This window comes from Equus caballus, chromosome 17, assembly GCF_041296265.1.
Source record: "Equus caballus isolate H_3958 breed thoroughbred chromosome 17, TB-T2T, whole genome shotgun sequence".
In the NCBI taxonomy this organism is placed as follows: domain Eukaryota; kingdom Metazoa; phylum Chordata; class Mammalia; order Perissodactyla; family Equidae; genus Equus; species Equus caballus.
The window spans coordinates 70,864,465-70,890,101 of record NC_091700.1 but is presented as its reverse complement, the minus strand read 5'-3'; the positions used below and the strand labels follow the sequence as shown (position 1 = coordinate 70,890,101).

Sequence of the window (25,637 nt, the reverse complement as noted above, 5' to 3'; positions counted from 1 at the left end):
ATTAAGTATTTACCCGAAAGACATGAATGCCATGTGTTCACATAAAGACTTATTTGTAATAGCCAAAAATTGAAAACAATCCAAATGTTCGTTAAAAGATGCATAGATACACAAACAGTTGTTATGTCCATACAATCTAATAGCTCTCATAATAAAAAGAAATGAACTATTGATTCATGTAACACAGATGAATTTCAAAATAATTATCTTGATTGAAAGAAGCCAGACCAAACCAAACAAATGAAACGAAAAAAAGTACATTCTGTATGACTTCACTGATAGGAAAGTTACAGAGAACGCAAACTAATCTAGACTGACAGAAAGCAGATCAGTGGTGCCTGGGTTGGAGGTGGGCAGGATCAGGAGAGAGGGACCACAAAGGGTCCCGAGGAACTTGAGGTTGGGATACACTGACTGCGGAGACAGTCCTATGGTCATATATGTATGTCACAACCTATCAAACAGGACATTTTAAATATATATGGTTTATATTTCTTGTATAAGTTAATAAAGCTTTCCCAAAAGTCCTAAGACAGTAACTGACTGCTTCTTGTCCTTCAGTGTTCTTACAACTTAAGGTTGGCACTGCCATCTACCATGTAAGTAAATCAGAAGCAGGTGCCACAGCCCTGATGTAAATAAGCCTCTAAATTAGTCAACTGGGCAACTTCCTTATCTTTAGTCTTTTTTAAATTAATAATTTTCCTCTCTGTTTAATACACACAAATTTATGTCACTGTCTGAGCCTTTGCTTGTTCTCAAATCCCTCTCAGCTACTATCTGAAGCACTGTTCTGCCCACTGCCTCTAGCATCCTACAGGACGACTGCTCGTATCTTCTGCTGCTGGAGCTTCCACCAACCTGCTTGTCTCAGGATTCCAGATAGTCCCACCAGTTTTGTTTTCTTTTGTTTTGGTTGCTTTTTGCTTGCAGGGAAACTCCACAGGAAGATTTCCTTAATCTCTCATGGCCTATGTAATATAGTTCTCTCACTTGACCACACACCCTCACAGCATATTCACAAGAAGTGCTCACTTTCCACAGGCATACTGATTGCTAAGCAACCCACTGTGTCATATTCATTTATGAGGATTCCTCTCTTTCATCCTCTATTGTCCATCGATGCTGTCTGGTACTTATGTCTCATCCCCATGTGCAGTTCACAGAACATTGGGAAGATCATGTGATTGAAAGCAGGGAATTCAACTGAAAGTCTGTGTAAGGAACAAGTGGAACCCCACATCTCCTCCTCTCCTCCATACAGCCAGTTCCACCACCCCTTCTCCATCATTAAGATCAGAGGCTTACTATGGCAACAGGCTGACTCAGAGAAACTCTGACTTCAGGGTCACCAAACTTAGCTGAAGGAGGGATGAAGCATCTTCCTGAACCAGAGAGACTAAATCAAAATCTACATACCGACTGGTCAGAACCCAAGCCCCATTTTTCCTTTTACATTCCTAGAACGGACTGCCTTATTACTTACATCTCCCAGGAGTATAGAAGGTTTATGTCTGCAGAAACAGATGAACCCAAGAAAAGACCTAGAGATAACTGACTACCCACCCAATCACTAGTAGAGTGCACCAGTCAAAGAGCTCTACCACGCCAAGCTTTGGATCAACTTCAACACCTCCTTTGGGTATGAACAGACAACCAGAGACACCAGATAACTGAAATATCCTTTTAAATAAAACCCTGAGACTGGAAGTAGAGGAGAAAAACAATGCAGAGAACAGATGAAAAATCCAAGACAATGATAACTGATACTATCTATGAGAAAATGTTGCATTCACAAAACAAAAATAGGATATTAAAAAAGAAACAGTTTCTTCATTCTTGGCAAATGAAACTATTTAACTATTATAGCAGAAACGAAAGATTCAATAAGTGAGTTTGGAAGGTCAAGTTGAAGAAGTCACCCAGAAGCAAAAAAAGACAAAGATTAAGAATAGGAGAAGAGGTATAAAAAAACTAAATGATTGTACCAGGTGGGCCTACATCTGATTATTACAAGTTCTAAAACACACACATGAAAATGGAGAGGAAATTATTAAAAAAAAAAAAAAAAAACGCAGAAAATTTCTCAGAATTGAAGGAAGGCCATAGGGTTCTAGAGTAAAAGCCTCCACAAATATCCAGGACAACAAATGAATAGAGAGCCCTATATCAAGGTGCAATGTGACATTTTAGAACACTAGAGACAAAGAAAGAAACCTAAAGAAAAAGTCAAGAGGGATTAGATACCCAAATCACAGTGCACTTCAGGAGCTATAAGATAAGAGAAATTAGAACAAAATGGAACAATGCCTTTAAACATGAGGGAAAACAACTGACTTAGACTTTTATAGCCACCCCAAATATGAGTCTCATATGAAGACGTTTTCAGATATGCAAGATTTCAAAGTGTACTTCTCATGCATGTCCCCTTTCTCAGAAAGCCACTGGAGGCTGTGTCCCACCTAAAGAATAAATGAAATATGAAGACAAAGGATTTAAGAAAGAGGAGATCCAACACTGGCAAGAAACCAAAGAAATTCCCACGACAATAGCACTGTGCATTCAGCAAACAATCAAGACTTGAGCAATGGGATTAAAACTTCCAGAAGGGATGGCACCACAAAATAAATTTTCAAAAACAGATTTAAGAGGTTATCAAATGTGTCTGATCTTGAGAATCTTCATGACTCCATTAGAGTGTCTGGAGAAATAATCAGTAAAAAGGGATTAAAGAAAGTGAAAGGGAAAAAGAGAGGCCATTATTAACTCTTGGAAGGACAAAGGAATTAGAGAAAATAAATGTAACATATATTAATGGGGCTCAGCTAGTAACAGTTATAATCCTACCACAAGCATTACATATGACTTAATAGAAAAATTATGAAAAGGAAAAAGAGAGATGGTGGTGGGAGGGTGAGGAAGAGAGAGCTTGGTCTTCATCTTCCAAAATAAGTCAACAGATGTCTAAGATCACATGGCTTAAAGACTGTTTACAAACAACAAAAGAAAACAGCTAGAGGACGATAAAGGGATGCCGATGTGGAGGACATGGAGGCAGGAAAGAGTAGAGGACTACTGCCTTCTGTAATAAGCCCTGCTACAGATGAGTTTTTGAACTACTTACATCCTATTTATTGTCCTACTTTGATAAAACTTTGAAGCACTATGCAAATATATGGTAATTTTCAGAGTCAGTCTGCAAACAATGTATCCAGAATAGCTTTGAGTCTACTATTTCTACAGCTAGGCCTAGAGCTAGATTTAAAGAAAGAAAAAGGGCAGTTCATTATGGAGTCACGTATGAGCTCTAGATAGAGATCATACAGCTACAAACATACAACATATCTCCAAAATCAGACGAGCAAGGTAAAACCCGTATTTCTCCTAAATGGTTTTAATCTTCTAAAAAGTCACCAAAAAATCACCTTATTCATGGTCATGACCATGCCAGCAACATTTACAATACCCTATTTTGCCATCATTAATACAACATACCTCCTAGTGACTTACAAACTACTCTTTCAACTTCCATAATTTCACTGATGGTGAATTGGGATCTGGCATAAATATGCGAAAAACCTTAGTCGAAAACTTGAGAATTCTTTGAATATTAGAAAAGCTATCATTTGAAATCTCACTCTAATTTTCTTTAACGTTTCTTCAATAACTTCCAAAAACATATAACTAGAAACTATTATCTTTCTCATAGAATCTATTCCATACATTTCATATTCTGGACACTCTGGCTGAATACATGTGCTAACACTGGGAGTTCAGAAATAATACAAAGCCCACTAGAATAACCCTGAATGCTTCAAATTACATATTACAACTGTCTAGAAAAATAGTCTCAGTTATTTTCAAGCAAACATTTGGTTTTAAAGTCATCCTTTTGCAGATAACACAAAAACAAGTGGTACAGCAATATGCGCGCACACACACGTTACAGGCCTGTCACTGAAAAGCAGTATGTGGCAACTTGCAGAGAAGTAATTTTCAGAGCCTTCAATCACCCAAATTTTATTGTAAGGAAAGTTAAAACATCAGCACTGATGAACACAATGAATCCATCCTTAGTCAGCTTAAACAGTGTTGGATTCACTAGCACCTGCTAGGGTCAAACTGCAGAAGACACTTACCACTTACTCACCAGGCTACCGAAAGGATACATGAAGTCCAGATTTTAGTTACTGAGCTGTCCTACAGCAGACTCTCCCCGCTCCCTCCACAGGTAGATCTAAACTTGTTTCAGAGTCTCACGGTAGTGTTTCAAAGTTACTCATTTACAAGACACATCAGCACAGACTTCAGTCAACTCCAACTGCTCCCAGAAAACACTTCATATTTTCAATTAGCGCTGTCAGAAAGTGAAGCGCCCTCTGGTCTTTTCACTGAAAATCAATTATGCAAAAAAACAGTTTAGGTGGTCTAATTTCGCTGTGCCATATGTATAGTACAAGGTGTTCAACAGCTTTGATGAAGAACTGGCAATGATTTTAGCCAGCTGTCCGGGGTCTTGGTGTTACACATGGAAGATGAATATCTCATTCATTAAATTTTCATTAATTTGTATGTATCACCATTTCCCCCTTATATAATTAAGAACTTTTCTCCTGTCCTTTCCAGTTGGGCAAGTTTAAAATCCCTGCGACACCTCTTTTCCATAAGTCTCAATATTTTGTTAATTGCCGTTCCACTAAAACAAACGTCTCCTTATACAGCTGTATTTTATATGAGCTGGCATGTTTTAATCTTGGCATTTTCTGAATGTAGACTTGTCTTCCTAGTTGAGGAGTACATGACCTGACTTTCCCCAGCACTACACTATCTACAGAGAACTGTGCTCTTCCACCTGTTTTCTCCATTTTGCTATCAAACAGTATAAACTGGAGTTTTTCTAACTTTGGCCATAACACACAATACGTTTACTATTTTAACTAATGACACACACACATAAAACTGAAATAAGTTTAATCAAGACAAGTTTGTATTGTAAGATACAATGCCCTCTGATCCTGATTTTATATTCTACTGCATTTCATTTAAAAAAACTGTTGGTCACTCTATTGAGTTGACTTTATAACCCACTAATGGGTCACAACCATGCTTGTGGCGGAAAAAAGATCAATGGTGTAAATACTTCTGAATCAGTGTAAATAATCTGAATTTTAGCCTTAATTATTTCAGTAAATAATGGAGAGTTTGCATAAGTCATTTCACCTTGGAGCTTCAGTCCTTCAACAATGAATAAGAACACTGAAACAGGTCATGAGAAGGTCCAGTATGCAGTGACTGACTTACTGCTGCCAGTGCCCCCTCACTGCCACCTCCTATCAATCTGATTTCCTCTGCTTGCACCCTGGTGCTTCTCAACCTGTGACACTGGGACAGAGATCCTTAAAACATCCTTCTGCAGAGATTGGCAAAACATCCAGCTACACCACGTCCCAGGTACGGCACCATGACTTTAGTCCTGTTGAGCTTTTTATTGGCTCCTAATACTCAGTTTCTCCACATTACTTTCTAGCCTACGGTCTTCTGGAGAGCTAAGGCTGTCAGATTAGCAGTACGATAACTGAAGAATCAGTACAGCAGGATGTGAACTTTGCGATGGCACTGTAATATCTGGACCTAAGAATAAGGTTCTGGAACTGCTTTAATTAATCAGCTTTAACTGTCTGCGATATTTAATTCTAGCAGCACCACGCTAAGATAACCAGGTTGCGTTAAGGCAAAATTAAATACTTTAAATTCAACTGAGATAAATATTTGAAGAAATAAGACAAAGCTTTTCATCAAAATGAGAAGCAAAACACACCATTCTTCTTACGAAGTTTTTTTTTTAATAAATAGGGAATATTACAGATTAAATAATTGGAAATTATTTTGGAATAAAGACCTGAGACACCTGACTGATCATTCATTAACTAATGAACTATCATCAAGCAAATGCTTCTACTATTCACTGTGTTCCTTCTTCATGTAATTCTTGAGCCAAGTGTTGTCCAGATTAATAAAAGGTGACTAGTTACACTCTATGGTTTTATTAGGAAAAAATAAACTTACATAAAAGAACTTCTAAAATGTTCAATGATTAATCTACATTTGTGAACTTTCTTTCCTGAAGATATGACATTTTAGCAGGAAGTACTATTGTAATAAATTATCAAACATCAATTTTGTTTAACCCATTAGGATGAAATCATGATAAAAATTTATGAAAACTTGCAGGTGATACAGTTAACAGTAACTTGGTCCTTAATATTGTCACTTTACAATGATGCAATTGTTACACGGAGACAAAGAGGTTGAAGATGTGTTCAATGAAAAGTATGTGTAAAAAAACCTGATGTATATATATTTGCATATTGATTCATATAATTATATTTTTATCTTGAAGAATCAACAGAATAATAACCAAGTTAACTATGAGTCATGATAACAAACGGGACAAGAGGGAAGTTTTTTTATTTGTGACCTTATACTCACTTCTGTGTGTGTGTTTTTTAACGAAAATATAAAACTTCTAAAATATTTTTTAAATAATCAAGTATGTATTATTCACTATAGTTCTTTCTTAATAAACACAGGAAATGAAAATAAGTTGCCTTCCTGCAAACATATCAGAGAATCCATGTGAAAAGCACCCTGTGAGAGCACAGGACAGGGACACGTACACCCTGCAGTGGTGAAGGCACTTCAGAGGGCTTTGCGAGCATTAACAACTGCGTTAAACTTTGAAAATTAAACCCTCTTAATTATTTGTCCACCGGTAGGCCAAAACACTGCAATGCAAAAAGATCTTAATGTATAAAATGTGATGACCAAAGTCTTCTGTAAATCAGGTGACCCTAAAAAAAATCTGAAGTCCATCTCACTAAGATTAATGATCCCTCCCTGTTTTTCCACCTGGGATTCTAATCCTAGGTTTGTTTTGAGGAAGACACTCTATAAATAGTGTGCCATTTGTCTACAGAAACACTTGTAAAGTGTCAAGGCATTGATTTATTTATTCACCTACACTTGATGAGTAAAATTAGTAGAACCTGCTACAAATTTAGATTTGTCTCAAACCATTTTAAGTGCTAATAGGCTAATCCCACTAAGTAGGTGATTTTTTTAAAGTTAGCTATTTCAATGCTATTTTGATTAAAAAAATAAACCTACAGAAGGAAAGCCTAGATATCAAAATGCTAGCAACAGGTGGATGATAACTAAATATGGTAGAAGTCCATTCAAAAGATGATATTACAAGTATACTAACTATATATGTACTATCACCGATCCACCACTTTATTTTATAAGTGTATCATAATAAATTCAAAGCTGCTAATCTTTTTAAAACATAGGATTGATTGCCATCAAAAATACAAACAAGCTGTCTTCTACTATTTAAGTATATATCTTCAGAAAAGGCCAACGGGGGACTAAATCAATCTAAAATAATTTGAAAGTGGCATAAGGGCTTAGAGTTATTAGTGATAACCTAAGAATCATCATGAGAGCACGCTCCAGCACCATATTCAGGCTGAAACTGAGATCACAATACAGCCCACGCTCTACAAAAATAAAAGTGTAGCTTCTACACCTTTATGAATGGCTTAAAGTTTAAGAAAGGGGTGAGTTGTTGTGGTTTTCACAACGTGAGCTACCTGCACAGCTGCCAAAACGTAAAGTACTGAGGGGAGGATGAATATGCCTTTATTGTAGCTCCAAACATTTTAATTCTCAGAATCAAACCAACTGTAAAAGTACAGTTAGTGTACTTTACACTTCGAGTTCTCACATAAGAGTGTAAGGGAAAAGGAACACCACAGTCCCAGTAGGAAACCAGTAAGGTTCTCCATCTTCCACTCCCTCCTGTGCCATCATGCAACAGGAACACAAAGAAAGTGAGGAAAATCCAGCTTGGAAAAACAGGAAGGATCTTAAATAAAGGACCTAAGATAAAAAGATAGACGGAGGACTATTATTCCTGCCACTATGTTGAGGTGAATGCTGTTCATTTTCCCCCCATGAACCTAAATTGCACCTTATCTGACGCTTCTACTCATCTGACCACATCACACTACCTCTAGTGACCGGGAAAAACACATGAACCACCCAAAAGTCGGTCATGAAATGACTACTACTCCCTGAGCAAGTAGCATGAAAAACAAAGGAATCAGAACCGCCCCCCAAAGTTATTCATTGAGGGAAAGGAGAGCTAGCCAGATTTGAAGGAAGTAAATGCTGCCAGCCTCAAGTTTTCTGACAACCATCTTAAAGTTTCTCAAAAATAAACCTTCTCTAATCTCACCTTCCTTTAATCACCAGTTGAATTTTAAAAATTAAAGAAAGCTCCCTGGTTCCTAGATAACAGAGCGCCTTCAAGCTGCCCACTCCATTCTCTGAAAAGCCCTCATCTTTTACATCATCACTGATGGAAAAGCCAGTGAGCTCAGCACATTTTAAAAAGCCAGTCTCTCAAACGAGAAGCTGTCAGAGAAAATGCAGCGAATGAGGACACACAACTGCACAACTCAAACCACAAGAACGCATCTCCAAGGAGACATCGATCCGATTCACCAGGCGGCTTGAGATGCCACAGGAAGAGGGACAACACGCAAATCCTGTCCAGCGTTCGTTTGAGAGGAAAGCACAGTAACGTCGCAGGCGGAGGCCAACCTCTACCCATCCCCCGCCACTTCCAAAAAAGATTGGGAAAAAGCGCAGGACTGAGCCACAAAAAGATAGCATGGATTTTGCAGTTAATGATAACGAGGACCTTGGGACCCAATAATCAGCAAACAGCAGAACACAGGAGATGGAGAGGACCCGTTCATCTCCAACTGGGTCAGCCTGAGCTATTAGAAAAGAGGTTTCCGCCCTCGTGACAAGCCCCCGCTCGTCGCCCAGCTCGCCACCTGCCAGGCCACCATGTCCGGGGGCAAAGGCGAGGTCCCCTCTCCCTTCCTGCCCACGCCCTCCCGGGGTCTCCGGGTCGCGGGTCCTGGGGCGGGAGCGGAGCGCGGCAGTACCAGGTGTAGTCGTCCTCGTCCCGCCAGGCGGCCACGCTCTCCAGGTCCAGCGGCTCCACCTCGTCCAGCAGCGTGGGGGGCGGCGGGGGTGGCGAGGGCGGCGCGGCGGCGACCCCCGGCGGGGTCCCCGCGCCCCCCGGCTCCGGCCCGCCGCCGCCCGCGCCGAAGAAACCCGCCGCCGGCTTGAAGTAGACGAAGGGCGCCTCGGGGGGCTGCGCCAGGCTGCAGAGCAGGGAGGGCGCCGGGCTGGGCAGGCAGTAGGTCCCCGAGAACGCGGGGCTGGAGCCGCCGCTGCCGCCGCCGCCCCCGGCACCCAGCGCCAGCCCGAGCCCCAGGGGGCTCCCCGAGGCGGCGGCGGCGGCTGGGGGGCTCCGTGGACCCAACGGGCTGCAGGCCCCTGCAGGGGGCGGCGCGGCGGGCGGCGGTGGCGGCAGCAGCAGCAGGTGCGGGGCGGCGGCCGCGCTGGCCGCCCGGCTCCGCAGCTGCTCGTTCTGCTTCTCCAGCTTGCGCACCAGCTCCTGCAGCTTCTTCACCTCCAGCTCCGCGTTCACCACCGGCCCGGAGCCCGCTCCGGAGCCGCCCCCCGCCGAGGCGCATTTCACCTGCTCCGCCATCATCGTGGGTCCCCAGGGCTCCGTGGCCGCCGGGGGTGCGCGCCGCCGCGCGGGCTCTTCGGACCGCGGGAAGGCTACAGCTTCTCTCCTGCCGCCCCGGCCCGCGGGCCCGACTACGCCGGGACTGAGAGCGAGCCGGCTTTGCGCATCAGCACTGGGCCCTCGCCTCGGGCTGAGGCAGTCGCCGCCGAGCCGCTCTGCACATGCTCAGAGCGTCCCTCCAGTCCCCTGGGCGCCGCGTCGGCTCCGGGTTTTAGCCGCGGCCCCGGGGCGGGGCGGGGCGGGGCGCGGGCGCCCGGTGGGCGGGGCCGGGGGCAGAGGACCTGCCTGGGGCTGAGGCACTGCGGAGGGGCGGGGCAGGCTGCGCAGCCTGGGGTCCTGGGGCCGCTGCCCCCGCCCACGCTACATAATCCCAGGTGCCTGATTGGACCCGGCCTGAACTTTCCCGCCAGAGGCGCTTCCTCCGGCTGCTGCGGAGAGGGCGAGTTGAGCGCGGCTCCGAGCCGGGGGCGGAGCTCCAAAGACCCCGCGGCAGGTGCCTGCCCTGGAGCGGTGCGCCTAGTGCCCGCTAGTTTGCTCTCTTCCGCGGGCGCTGTTATGCTTAACGACCTTATCCGCTGGCCACTGGCAATGAAACTTATAGAGAACCAAAAGGCCGGGGAACATTATCCTAAGAACCGAAAAGTAAATATGTGGAAGAAAAAGGCTTTGAGACGGTGCTATTAATCCACTACTTGGTAATACAGAAACAAAATGGTGGGAGTCCTCTCGAGAGGCCAAGGAAAAAGAAGAAATCCCTCACTAAGAGGGGGAGAGTGGCCAGATGCTAAAGAGCCAAGTGTTCACTTTATTGTAAAATAGTCAAATTTGAACTATTCTGTTACCACCAATGTTTGCCCCAATAAAAGGAGCATTTTTTCATATTATATATATTCATACATTCATTAAACAAAAGATCTTTGAGCACCGAACTCTTGTGCCAGACATCATTCTAAGACTTGGCCATGCAAGCAGTGAACAAAACAGGCAAAATCGTTGTGGGAGAAACATGAGTAAAATTGTATAGTGCTCCATCTGTTTAATAATTTACAAGCTATTGAGGTCAGACTTACTGCAGGGAGGGGGGACAGAAAAACCCCGAAACTCTGCCCCAATATCCCTAATCTCTCTGCCGAACCTGCTCTTTCTTACGTCTTTTGGAAACCATTGGCAAATCTGCTTTTAAAAGGGCGGGTGGGGGGTGCTTTTAAGCAGAAGAATTAAATTGTTTGATTCAATTAATATTCACCTAGCATTTTGAGTGTTTAACACAATCAGAGAAAAGTCTGAGATGTTATTATGAGAAAAGTCCACACAACTGGTTCTCATCCCCAGATGACATACTATGTAGCGAAGGTCCCTGCTCAGGGACTTTACATTCCGATCTTTGTGACTATGTACCGCATCCCTCTGGAACTGCTGGCACATTGTATCCATTGGTTTAGATATGGCTCTGTGCCTTTCTGCTCAGAAACACTTGTGTCTTCTCAGTTGTCAATTTATATCTCTGGCTTCTGTGCGTAGGGTGGATGTTCTGCATTTAACTTGCTTGGTGGGAGCTCCCATGAATTAGATAACTATGTGTAGTAACTACCCCAAACCTTCCTATTTGGTGTCCCAGCTTGCTAGACCACCACTCAACCACCTGTATCACCCATCACCTTTCCGAGGTTTGGTCTATCTTCTGGATATTCTGGTTATTACTAAAACCTGGAGAAGTGGAGTGATACTACTGAAAGTCCTAACAGAAGAATCTATTGAAAGATTTTTCCGCATGCTCAGTGGCAGATGCGCGTAGCAGTTTCCTGCAACACAAAGAAAGGGAGACGACAGCCACAATGAGAACAAAGAGCAGCCGGGTTCCACATCAGCAAAAGAAATTGGGAATAGGCCCTAATAGCGAAGTCAACAAGAATTAAGAAGTAAAGGAAAGCAGTCATTTTTACTACAGAATTTATATACTCTAGAGAAGGACAGAAATAAGCAGCCTGCTCCTCCCCCATTTACCCAATGTGGTCTATAGACTACATGCAAGCAACAGTAGTCACGCTTTAGAACTGTTTTCTAGGTAACAATTATTATAAAACTCTTTGTTGCTTAAAAAGAAAGATTCATTGAAATTTAGACATAGAAAAGAGATGAAACATTTTGTTCTAAATTTCTATTCTGTATTCTTCCTCTGAAAAGACAAATTTGCCCTCTTCCTGTTTTAAAAGTGGGAAATGATTCGCGTCAAGTGAAATTTTAAATCATTTCTTTCTTTTCTATTAAAGCATCTCTTTTTCCCCCTCCTGTGAATTACACATGTACACACACCAGAGACCCTCAAAGTGCACAGATTTTAAGTTGGTGTCCCCAGGATGCCAGTCTTTTTAACACATAATTAAAGAGGTTGATGGTGTCAAGGCTTTAATTAAGCAGTCTTGATTTTTTATTTTGATGCAAATTTGTAAGCTTTAGGTTTTGAAAGAAACTGCATGCGTAGTTGCTCAATTTTAAGAGATTTTTATTTTGAATGAAGTACATCAGGTGATTTCAGAGGTTTGCAAAGAAGATATGAAAAATGAAAGTGCATGTCTCATTAAAAATGTTATGCTTTCAGGGTGCATTTGAAACACAATAAACTGATGAGAAACGTCCATATTTCACACATTCAAAACCAGATGAAAAAGTGTGTATTTCTCCAATGTGCCCCATCCTTTATACTTCAGAACTACGGTCACTCTAGTGAATTTTAAGAGAGAAAATAAACTTATTTTTATTTGTGTGTTTCACATATACCTGTAACAGGATCTACAGACATCAAATCGATCCAGCCACAGAATTGCAAAAGCAACATAGTTTCTTCTTGATTTTGTAAATGTAATTCTCCAAGGAAATCTAGGAACAGCCTGTTATTATCCTAGTTTTACAGATGAGGTAACAAGGTTAGGTTACTTGCCCAAGTTCAGTCATGAAAATGACAACAGTTCTCAGTACAGTTTCTAGGGGCCTAGCTGTTCTCCTTGTACATTTGTCTTAGAGTAAAATGCCTCTAAGAGTAAGCCCCATATGTTTTAAAGTAGATTTTCAATCAGTACATTGGACAAACCCTAATATGAGTACTACGTTCATTCAAGTTGCTAGATCCAATTCCTGCAAGAAGACAAAAGCACCTAATATGTTAAACTAAGATCAAAGATCCCCAAATGTGTTTTCAAGTTAAATCAGATGGACTACAGTGTTTGCATTTTTTTGCCCCTTAGTGCAGATTTCTGTTTATCCACCAAGAATAGACCTGAATACTGTGGGTCCCCACTGCCCTTGTGCAATGCCTAGCACAGTGTCAGGCCCATAGCAAAGAAACATCAAAATGTTTTTTTTAAGAATAGATGAACAAATAAATGTATCCCCAAGTTCTAGCTGGAACTTAGACAAGAACCTAATTAGCTATTTCCGTAAGACTCGTTTATCACATGGTAACAACACAGGAGGGTTAGAAGGCTTTTTGCAGACCCCATAAGAATTGATTATTTCACATGTAACCCAACGAAAAGTTAGAAAACTACTTGCTGCATCTGATATATGTGTTTTCATGTAAGGGGATAATACAGAGAAAACAAAACACATGCAGCTGAGATTTATGTAATAATCCCAGTGTAGGTTGCTCCATTCGACCCCACCCAACTCTACTCCTCAAATTCATGCCAACAACCCATGTAATTATACCCGGTAAAGTCACATAGAGTAGTAGCTGCAATGGCACTAATAGTAATAATTCTGTTTATCTGGCAAGCTATACTTGTCAGGGCCCTTTTTAATAAACACTTATTACATGTCTATTATGCTCAAGTCACAATGCTAGATGATTTTTTTAAAGTAAGACAGTGACTCCCCCACCAAGACTTTATCTAGTTAGAAAAAGAAACAAACAACTAACTATAGTATGAGTCTTAGAGTAATAAGTATCGTGATGAAAACACAAGTCAACAGCATAGGGAGTGCCCAAGAAGGAGCGATTAGTTTTGGCTAAAAATTGAGGGAAGACTTTACGTAGAAAGCGTCCATCTTTTCATTCAGTTCTCTTTATGAAGCTGTGAGGCACTGGGGTGGGTACTGTGATATTCAATCGTCAGACTGGATATCAGATGTATCAAAGCAACAGTAGAGCTAGGATACAGCACCAGCTCTAATTTCTAGTCAGTATTGCTTCCTCTGTGGTCACTTTGATTTGTTTTTATGAATAGCTCGCATATCTGCCACTCTCATTAGAATGAAACTTTTTATCTCCTAATAGCAGCTATTGGTGCTTTCTAAATGCCAGCAACTGCCCTAAGCTGTTTACTTGTATTAACTCATTCGATCATCAAACAACCCTTTGGGGTAGGTTCTATTATTACTCCTGTTTTATAAATGAGGAAACTGAGGCACCAAGAGGTCAGACAATCTGCCCAAGTTACCCAGCCAATAAGTGGCAGAGCCAGGATTTGAAGCTAGGCCTTCTGCCTTGAGAATCCAACTTGTAGACTGCAGATCTCTTTTCTGGTCTTCAGCAGCACCTAGCAGAATATTGTGCTCTGGTCTTGGTGGCTTATCAATAAAAACTATTGACTGATGCAAAATCAATAGCCAGGAATGTCTTGAACAAAGTCAGATTCATTAACAAGCAAATATTACTGAGACTTCAAAAGTCACCAAGCACAGATTAGAAAACAGTTGGTTTCCAAGATCAACAAAGTTGCCAGTGCTGGTACAACAGTTCTGAGAGTACAATGGCTATTCATTCAATGCTTATTTTTGTGCAGATGACAGAACAGCATAAACTATCACTGCTTTGTTTTGCATCTCTAGCTATTTGGATTCTTCGAATGTGAATACCACTCTAACAGCCTATGTTGGAACTGAACAGATCCCATAATGGTTTTGGAGGTATTTTAAAATTCAAAAATGTAAAAAAAATGTTCAGAAACTTTTTTCAAAATCTGAAACATATTTACCCAAAACAGATAGTAGACATTTTTGAACAAGGTTTTCCCTTCTTGAAAGTAAGTGTGAAAATCACTTAAACCTTGAAGGATAATGTCATACTGAAAATGATCTTTAAATTTTTTTTTCGAAATTTGTTAACTTTGTAAGAACAAAATGAATCTGGTATGATTTGAATCTTGCTGGCAGAATTGGTACTTTGCACTACGACCACACTGGATGGCTACTCTAGTGCTTTTGAAAGTATTTGGATTTAGAACAATCTATTTTCTTGTTTTCCTCAAATGTTTCTCTCATCGTAAAAGTCAATGTGGTAGAGTTTTCTTTCTTGAATTCAAAAGGGTTATTTACTTTGATAATTCCCAGAGCTTTTATAAAACTCCCTTGCAAAAAATTGCAGTCACACTGGAGTGTTGCAAACCAAAGTCAGAAATCATTTGAAAGTCTGTGTGACAGGACAGGGTGACCAGCCCTCCTATGAGTGTGGATCCTTTAGTTCTCCTTCAAGGCACTGGCACAGCTACAAGGACATGACTCTTGGGATCAAAGTAAGTGGCAGTGGAATGCAGCACAGAGAAAACAGCGCCTCATTCTCTTGGGCAAATCATCACATTCTAGAAGTTAGAAGATACCCTCAGAGAAGTTCCTATAAGTGTATTCCAAACAAATTGTCAGTGAGTGCCCAATCACAGTCTGTGCACAGAATGAATTTTCAGAAAAGAAAAGTAATATCATAGAGGGGTGATCTGTGTTTCAACTGTAGTGTCTCATCCTAGGTCCTTCACAAAGACAATGATTCTAATCGTGTCACTGAAGGATTGTCACCATGATTACAGATATGTGCCTATTTCTTATCTTCAGGAATATCTTTTGTTTAGTTTTAGAAAGGAAGATATGTGTCAACTATCAGAAAATACTTTATTAAAGATATGGTTGCCTCCACCAGAACAGAATGCCAGAAAGCTTCAAAGATGATCGCACGCTCTCTGGTAACTAAAGAAGAGTCAGGTGGGTAGGATGGGGGAATTAACTCCTAGGACTGTTTTCCAGCTTTACAACCACTTAAAGTCTCTGTTTTCAGGCTCAAGGCTTTATTTGACAGTATTTGTTAGCCCTTTTTATTAGTCTGTGAAAAACAGTGTCTGAAAGTTCCCAGATGCTACTAAAAAACTGGAGACAGAGAAAACAATAAACAATAAAACACAATGCTTAAAAATCAGGCTCGTTAGGTGATTAGGCCAACAGATTGTAAATACAGCTCCAAAGAAGGAAATCTGCAATCATTCAGCTTGGGGAAGACAGAAATCCAGAGGATAACTGGAAACCTAACTTGGAAATGAGATGGTGGCAATGTGTCCCTTTGATGCTGTTGCACCGCACGTGTAGAGACAGGAAGAGAGTCAGAGGGGGACTCAGAAGATTGTCCTTACTCAGGTACCTAGGCTAAGTGAGGTTTCATCTCCATGCTTCTAGAATTGCCGAGGGAAGAAAAAAGGGCCTGGCCAACCAAATACTAGCTCATAAAGCTCCTGCCTAAAAAGTAGCAAAAACTTCTTCAACTCACATTTCATTGACCAAAGCAAGTCATATCACTACTTGTAACTTCAAGGCAACAGGGTATGCAGTCATCCCATGTGACCAGAAGAACTGGAAATATTTAGTGAACAGCAGAGGCTACTACTATACATAGTACACTTCCATGTAAATGTTTCCTGCTACTAAATAGACTTAAGGATTAGATTTATCTTAAATATTTTGGCTGATTCCCATCACTTTTGGAATCTCCTTCCTTTGTTTGACTGTAAATTCACCGTGATTGTGTCTTCTGCTCATCTGTAATTTAAAAACACAATTTTTGTTTGTTTATATATATGCTTTTTTCATCACCTTTTACTATTGATTCCTAATTTAATGGCATTGTGATGAGAGATCATGGTGTATGTAAATCTGATTCATTGAAATTGTTTTATTGAGATATAATCAACATATTATATTAGCTACAACATAGTGATTCAATATTGTGCATATTGCAAAATGATACCACAATAAATGTAGTTAACATCCATCACCACACATCATTACAATTTTTTTTTTCTCGTGATGAGAACTTTTAAGATCAACTCTCTTAGCAACTTTCAAATATACGATAAGAGTACTGTTAACTATAGTCACCACGCTGTCCATTACATCCCCAGGATTTATTTGTGTTGTAACTGGAAGTTTGTGCCTTTGGACTGCCTTCACCCATTCCACCCACCCCACTCCCTGCCTCTGGCAACCACTGATCTGTTCTCTGTATCTATGAGTTCAGCTTTTTGGTGTGTTTTTTTTTTTAGGTTCCACATATAAGTAAGATCATATAGTATTTGCCTCTCTCTGACTTATTTCACTTTGCTTCACTGAAATTTGATGAGATTTTCTTTGTACCCTAGTATACTGCTAATATTTGGAAATATTCCAGGCATACTTGAATAGTATGTATATATTCTATTTGTTAGGTGCAGGATACATGCACACATATATAATTTATATAAATATATGGCATTTATCTAAACACAATATTTATAAAAATATATAATTCATGTATATTTACTTGAAATCAAGTTGCTTATTGATGTTATTCAAATCTTCTATAGTCTCACTTACCTATCAGTTACTAATAGAAAAGTGTTTAAATGTCCAGTTGATAATGTATGTATAAATATATATATTTATTTTATATATTTTATGCATACATGTTCATGATTTATATCTTTATTGTGAAGTGTTCCATTTATTATTATGTAATGTTCCCTTCATCCTTTTTAACGCTTTTTTGCCTTAAAATGTATTTCGCTTAACATTAATAATATCAATGTTGCTATACCAGCTTTCTTTCAGGTAGCATTTTTTATCTTCTGATCTTTCTCTGTTGCTCGGTTTTAGAAGTGATTTACATAAGGTACATACAGCTGGATTTTGTTTTACCATCCATTCTGAGGGTCTCTGTTATTTATTAAGTGAATTCGTTTATTGTGATTATTGATATTTCTGGACTTATTTCTATCCTAATGTTTTAAATTTTCTGTTCATTCTTTTTTCCTTTTTCTTCCTCTTTTCTACATTTTCTTGAATTCATACGTTTTCATATTTCGTTTTTTTCCCTCTGCTGATCTAGAAGCTATGGGTTTTATTTCTGTCATTTTGCACTTACCCTTAAATTTTTAAGATTCACATTCAACTAGAAATTTTTCTAACGAAATTTCAATTTATTTCCTTGTACAAATAGGACAAGGGCTTTGAATGTATTGAGCACTGCTGCCTCAGAATCCTTGTTATTGTTGCTTAGAGTTTTAGTTTCATCTATTTTTAGCACACACTCATGCACACATAGTTATTTTAAAATTAAATATTGAATTGCAAACTTTTCAAAAAAACTAATTTATACTTTCATTGTTTTTTCTGTTATCTTTCTCTTAACTCTGAGTCTATTTCCTTCTTCTGAAATTGAGGATTTGCCTTTTTTTTCAGTAAGAGTCTGTAGCAAAATATTTTTCATTCTCATCCTTGAACAAGCGTTAGCTGGATGTGAAATTCTGGATGGACAGATATTTTCCTTAAGAACTTTGAAGATATGATTTTCTTTCTTTTGGCAAATACTGATAATAAGAAGCCTCATTGTAGGTAATCTGTCTTTTCTCCCTGGTCAATTTTAGGAATATCCTTGTGTGTTGCTGTTTTATTTTAATGTGTCTAGTTGTGCATTTACTTTTATTTATCTGGAGTGTACCCTCAATCTGACAGCCCATGTCTTTCATCAACTCTGCAAATTCTCAGTTTTTATCTCTCTGCTTGTTGTGTCTGCCTTTTCCTCTTTTCTCTTCTGGGATTCTGTGAGTGTGTGTGTGTCATTCATTTATAACTATCTCCATATCAGTCTATCTTGTGTCTCTTAATTGATCTTTCAAATGTTTGTCTTTCCCTTCACCTGTCTGCTATTTTCTGGGTGAAGGCCTTAGTATTTCCTCCCACTGCACCCTACTCTACCCTACTTCTCTGTGGTGCTGGGTACCTGTATCCCCACTGTCTCCACCATACCTGATACTGAGACTTGCAGTTCTGTGGCTTCAGTCCCACACTTCTCTTCAGTCCCTGGTCCATAAAAAGGATTATGTTTCTCTCCCATTGTTATATGTTTGGATGTGGAGTCTGTGGGTGGCTCAAAGGGTGAACTTTGAATGTCATTTTGATAAGAAGTCTACGTTCTTTGATTATCTGCTTAAAAAAAAAACAAACTAAACTAAACAGTGCATCATCACCCCAGTCTGCAGTACCCATCTGAGCGTGTACTACCTCTCTCTGCAGGTCACAGCTCCGGTAGCCTCCAGTGCCCTGTACACTGTACCATTTTTTTAAAGATTGGCAGCTAAACTAACAACCGTTGTCAATCTTTTTTTTCCTCCCCAAATCCCCCCAGTACATGGATGTACATTCTAGTTGTGGGTCCTTCCAGTTCTGGCATGTGGGATGCCGCCTCAACGTGGCCTGACGAGCCGTGACGTGTCCGTGCCCAGGATCGGAACCTGTGAAACCCTGGGCTGCGGGAGTGGAGCATGCAAACTTAACCACTCAGCCACGGGGCTGGCCCCCACTGTACCATTTAATCAGCATGCCCCATCCCTGCTCAAAGAAAGCTACAGTGGCTTTAAACATCTCTCTCCTGTATAAAAACTAGAAGATAAGTTACATAAAACAGTTTCTTATAAAGAGATAGATGAAACAATTTCACATTCATTCGGGTGTAGCGGTATGTTTTGTATCAATCTATAAGAGTCAACTGGGCAGTGGGTGCAGCTTGCCGCTCTGCTTCTGCCTCCTAGAAATTATAGTCTCATAACTCTTGTTTCCACATACAGGTCATCAGCCAGGAAAAGCTGATAAAAATGAGGCATTGGCTTACAAAAAAGCCACTGTTTAATATGAGTTGTAATGGGTTTTGAAACTTGGGATAAATGATACTTCTAAAATAAACATCTCAGAATCATACTTGTGATGTTTTTCTCTCCTTTTTTGGCAAAGAGTGGAATGGAGAAGAGGAGGGGGTTTACATTTGGATATGTTTTAAATTTTAAAAAGCTGTTCTTTTAAATTTACCATCTGCTACTTCAGTGCTTCCCAGTGGCCATGGGAACTGTTTGAGGATACCAGACAGAACCATGGTGTAATCGGGTATGGCTTGACCCCTACTGTGCCTTTCTCATGGAGGGAGATCAACTCATTGTGAGTCTTGTCACATTACAAGAGAGTTTCTCTGCAAATATGTTAGGCTTCTGGTTAATACACAGCAGAGATAAGAATTAGTTATAGACATTCTTGTGATTCATTTGAATTACAAGGTGTTAATTCTGAGGAGAAAATTCTACCATCCTCCTGAGCTGGGCTTTCACATGTACAGTACTTGAACATTTTTATACAGATCTTAAGTAACACCAAGTAAATGTGTCTAAGCCATGCAATTAGTCTTTGCTGAAGAAAGAATGATCTGTATTTCAGATTCCATCCTTATCCTAGAGTACTTTTATTTTAGTTGAAGAAGTTACTAGAAATATGTTGTTGGTAGTGGCGTTTAAATGGTTATTTTGAGACTGTGATGTGTGCACTATGGGCGTTATGTGTGTGTTGTTGAGAACTAGTATTAATGGCATGGGAGAAAAGAGATAATCACCAAAATCAATGAGTTTAACTTTATAATCCTGAATTGAATTGAATTAAATTGGAATATTAGTGTAAATTCATTTGTATTTTTTAGATAAAAATTAACTATGTTTAGCACTATACACTGAAATGGCCTAGAGATATTGACCAACCCAACAACAATGAGTAAGCCTTGTGCCTAGATTTAGGTCTTTAAATATCATTTTCCACAAAAACAGACCAGAGTTCTTGAAAAAAAGTGCTGATTGGAGGTTTAAGGTAGGAAATATACTAGATGAGCCAGAAAATTTTTATCAACGGCTGTAGGACTGTGTCAAAAGGACTCAGGAGCCAACTTGAATAGCACCCATTGTCCAAAGACGAGATGACTTATGTGTCAGTAAGGACAATAACTGCCATGGCTTGAAACACATCAAATACATTTAAATCCATGAGTTCAAAATGATAGTCAAACACACGGATCATCTTTGGGGAATACTAGGGCTTTGAATTATCATTTTGAAAACTAGTAAATAAAGGATAAATCCTTTATTCTGTGTTTGCTACGCAAATTCAGGGTAACCGAATTGTTGATGAGTGAAAGTACATTTTTATAGATGTGTTCTGGCTAATAAATGAAAAAGGAAAAATCAAATGAAACAGCATACTTTGCGATCCCTAGTTAATTGCTAAGACAACAAAATCAAAGATATTATGTGCCTCTGATGCAAATACCAAATGTCACTTTTTAAGTGGTCTGCACATACACAGGCATACACACGCCACCACCACCACCAAACCTGAACTTGACCACATCTCGAGACGTAGAAATACAAGGGCTGAGAAACATGAATAAAACAAAACAAAATGAAAATGCAAACTGCAGGAGACTCTGCGAGATAAAGGAAACAGCTTCTGCTTCTCTTTCCTCCCCTTCTCCTTTTCCTTCTTCTCCTTCTATGAGAACAAAATGGCAAGAGAAAAAAAGGAGAAAGACTTTATAGATCAAAAGAGATAAGATCGTATTAACCAAATGCAACGTACAGAGCTTTCTGAATCCCCACTCAAGCAAACTTAAATGGAGAGACAAGATGGACAGCATAATTTGGGAAATGTGAGTACTGCCTGGATATCTGAGGAGATTAAGGAATGATAGCTAATTTGGGAGACATATTGATGATGTTGCATCATGTTTTAAAAATGTAAGCATGGTCACTGTAATGTAGGAAGCATACTGTATTAGCTACATGAACCAGTCTCCTGAGGCTGGAGGTAAGTGGAAGTAGGGTGGGATGGAAGAGTGGAGGGGTCAGGGAGGTGGGAAGGGAAGGTTTGTTGCTTCCTTTTGCCAAAAGAGTAAACTATAAATCGTATTTCAAATTTGGTTTTAATTCATCCTGAAGCATGTAGATGAGCAGTTTAACAAGTGAATTGATGATATTGTGAAGGCACGTAGATAGTGGAAAAAGTTTCTTGCTAGCTAATTTTGGTCTACTGAAGAAAGTGTATTGAAATTTTGTAACAGATGCAAGCATCTCCATACTGACTGGATTTACACAGAAGTCAATACCTTATGAAAGAGAGAAATATACATACATATGCCTGCATTTTAAGATTTTGTGTTTGTTAAAATTTGTTAGAATCCTAAGATTTTTTCCCTTTTCTCCCTAAATTAACCATCCAATATTGAGACAGAAGACAACCGTAAGACTAAAGAATAATAAAGAAAAAAAAGGAATCTTTGAAGCTGAATATTTTGATGGTTACATATTTAATTTTTCTTCCTGTGGCATATATTTCCTTTACAAAACCAAGATATCATGGAATTAAGCACTTCAGCAGTATATTCCTACAGTATTTCTTTCTTTTTTTTTTTTATCCTGGGAAAGATTTGTTCTTAGCCAACACCTGTTGCCAATCTTCCTCATTTTTTTTTAATGTGAGCCAGTGCCACAGCATAGCTACTGACAAATGAGTAGTGTGGTTCTGCACCTGGGAACCTAACTCAGGCTGCTCAAGCAGAGCCTGCTAAACTTTAACCACTAGGCCATCAGGGCTGGCTCACTACAGTATTTCTTGAATGATTTTGCCTCCACTTAGAATTGTTGAGAATTTTTTCCAGCTGTGACATCTCTGAAAAGGTGAGATATTAGATCTAGAAATATGTATATAAAGTGACTAAAACATAGTTCGTGTCTGGTGAGTGGAAGTTACTATTATTGTATCAGAAAAAATTATTAATATTGGCATATGCTTTAATTTTCCCCAGTTCCCTGGCTGTCAAAGAAAATCTGCATTGGTAAGCCCAATTTTCCACTTCTTCCTACCTCCTAAAGGGAATGGATAATTTTGTGCTGAATTTAACCCTAAATTAATCTCTCGAATAATGTGATGAGAAAAAGGAGAGAGAAAAGGAGGAAGGCAATATTAAGAAGTCTGGGAGCTTAAGAGGTTTTTTTGGGGGGAGGGGAGGTAGGGTTGAGGAGAAGAGAAGGGGATTTTAATAAAAGCGGATGTGAAGTAAGTATTTGGATCTTCTTGAATGTCTTTTGAGAGTGACTAGTAAAAGATGGACTTCTTCTTAATTACATCTCAAGAGTTGAACTGTGCTTCTTGAATGAAGCACTGTTATGGGACTGAACCCCAAGTGTCTCTGGATTTATAAGGCTTACATTATTGTTTACTTGAAAGTTGTGTAGTAAAGGATTACCCTTCCCCAAAGAGAGGTTTACCATTTGCCCTTGGCTCCTAGGAGGTCCTTGGAATGACCTGCCTGCTAAGTGTGACTTTGTTCACCTGGGGGCCTTGGGACCACTCCACATACTCCATGCTAACCATGTGCTTGATGGTGGAAGCTTTGCAGTATCAGCTCTATACCTGGAGGGGCTGGAGAGTAAGGTCAACTATGTGAGCCACCAAACAAGTCTACATGACTGAACACCAATGGCAACTCTGGACACCAAGGATGGGATGAACTTCCCTTATTGTCACAACTGAGTGAGTATTGTCACACATCAGTGCTGTGAGAAACAGGCACAGTCCACACAAATCCACCGGGAGAGGACAACTGAAACTTGGTGCCTCCTGAACACTGTCCTATGTGTCTCTTCCCTTGGCTGATGTTAATCCATATTCATAACAATGAGTATAACAGCTTTTCCAAGTTCTGGGAATACTAGCGAATTATCTAACTGAATGGTGATCTTGGAGACCTCTCAAACTCACAGTTAGTGTGAGAAGTGAGGATGATCTCAGGGACCACAAACTTTGCAAAAGTGCATGGTGAAATATATTTCTACACACAAATATAAGGGGAAAGTATTTATGGAAAAGCCTAAAATTAAAAAAGGGAACCACAGGGGCTGGCCCAGTGGCACAGCACTTAAGTTTACACATTCCACTTCAGTGGCCTGGGGTTCACCAGTTTGGATCCCAGGTGCAGACCTATGCACCGCTTGTCAAGCCATGCTGTAGCAAGCATCCCACATATAAAGTAGAGGAAGATGGGTATGGATGTTAGCTCGGGGCCAGTCTTCCTCTGCAAAGACAGGAGGATTGGCGGTAGATGTTAGCTTAGGGCTAATCTGCCTCAAAAAAAAAAAAAAAAAAAGAAAGAATCCAAAAAAAAAAAAGTGAACCACATTTAGGAGGAACTAGTCTAAAAATGTAGACCAATAAGCTATACTTCCAGAAGAAATACTTAAAATAGCAAAATATGGAAAATAATATGGCTGTTAAATGAGTAAATCCTAATCTTTTTAAATCATGATAAATATAATAAATTGGGGGCATATGATGGATATAATACATGTTAACTTTAGTAAAATTTTTATTTTGTCCCAGAGTTTGATTCTTTAAAGCATCTCATGTTAAATGGGATCTAAAAAGACTGTAAATTCAACTAATTCAACAGTGACACATGCAAAGTACAAAAAGGAACTCATGAAAGAGGAAATCTATACAAACGTAAGCTAGAACAGGACTTATCTTGCAAACGTATGGCATAAATTGATCCAGAATCATAAAAACCACAAGTTAAGTAGGAGTTAGCAGTGTGTCATTGCAATTCTAAAAGTTAATAAAATACTGAATTATCTAAATAAGAGACTGGCATGTGAGGCTTAGTCTGTCACTGTGTTCTATTCTGGTGAGATCATTTTTAGATTATTGTATTCATTTTAAAACTCCGTATTTAGTGAAAGAGACTTCAGCGTGCTGGTTCCCAATCCTAGCTTTGCCACTGACAAACTGTCTATATCACGGAACTGTTCAGGGACTCAGTTCTGTCCAGGACTCTTCATCTCCAGATCCCGTAAATTGAGGGCATGGGGCCAGAATCATACTCAAATGACCACAGAGATCTCAAATCCTGTGTTCGTCAGGAAAAGATGTTATTAAAAATGACTGGAAGGTTCGTTCGCAATGTCTTTGTATACAGAGAGCTGCTTTGTAGGAGACCCTGAGCTACCATCCACTGATAAGCTATCACAGGGGACAGGTCAGGAATCCCAGCTCAGAGGGCCCTGTGCCAAGACTACAACCCACTCCTACAATCCGTTTCTCCATCGTCCTTTAACAACAGAAACCACAGCATGTGTTAACAGGCGCGTGCTAGGAACGACATTTCACAGCCTCCCTTGTAGTTAAGCATGGCCAATGGGCTATGAAAGGCCAATTGCACATGAGGGACAGGAATGGGAGCAGCTTCTTCATCACATCCTTTCTTATCCTCATCCCTCAGGCAGGGGCACAGTTATGGAGCTGGTGAGTCAGCTTTGATCATGAGATAGTAGAGGATGGTACTACAACAATATGCTCTACTGAATTCCATGGACAAAGCTTACTTCTGTCTTGCTATGAGAAAGGGAAAAAAGATATCTGTTGTTCAAGCTACTGTATTTTAGAGGTTCTTTGTGACAGCCACTTAGTTGTGTCCTAACTTATTTAGAAACTGCTACTAGAAATAGGGTGTTATCAAACAAAAGCTAAAACATGCGGTATTGGCTAATTACTTGTGTAATAGGGAAGGAGGAAATAAATACTGTAGACTGGAAATTTCATGACCCTTGTTATGCCACGGCAAAACATTTAGCAAAGTTCTCACTTACCTTAACTACGGAGCCCATGATTCTAGAAGAGATTGGAAAAACTTGGAATACTGGTATATGTTGGCTGCTCCTTACTGCATTTAACAAGATACCAAGAAGGAGATTAAGTAAGCCATAAAGCAGCCAGTTTGCAAGCAGAAATGCTTAAACATTTCGGTTCTGCCCTGTCTGAAACCTGTGATTTAACTGAGTCTGGTGACTGAGGGCTTAACCAAGTT

General features: G+C 39.9%; 1 protein-coding gene across 2 annotated transcripts in view; it reads right to left on the bottom strand.

The window, feature by feature from the left end:
- SLAIN1 (SLAIN motif family member 1) overlaps positions 1-9,831 on the bottom strand; it is a 56,416-nt gene extending 46,585 nt beyond the window's left edge. Inside the window, exon 1 of one of the 2 annotated variants that reach the window (XM_023621712.2) lies at positions 9,021-9,831. In XM_023621712.2, coding sequence (XP_023477480.1) covers positions 9,021-9,637 — 617 coding nt within the window. In that variant the 5' untranslated portion in view covers positions 9,638-9,831. The remainder of the gene's footprint in view (positions 1-9,020) is intronic. The other variant, XM_023621713.2, reaches the window with a different exon arrangement.
- Positions 9,832-25,637: the final 15,806 nt, after the last annotated feature.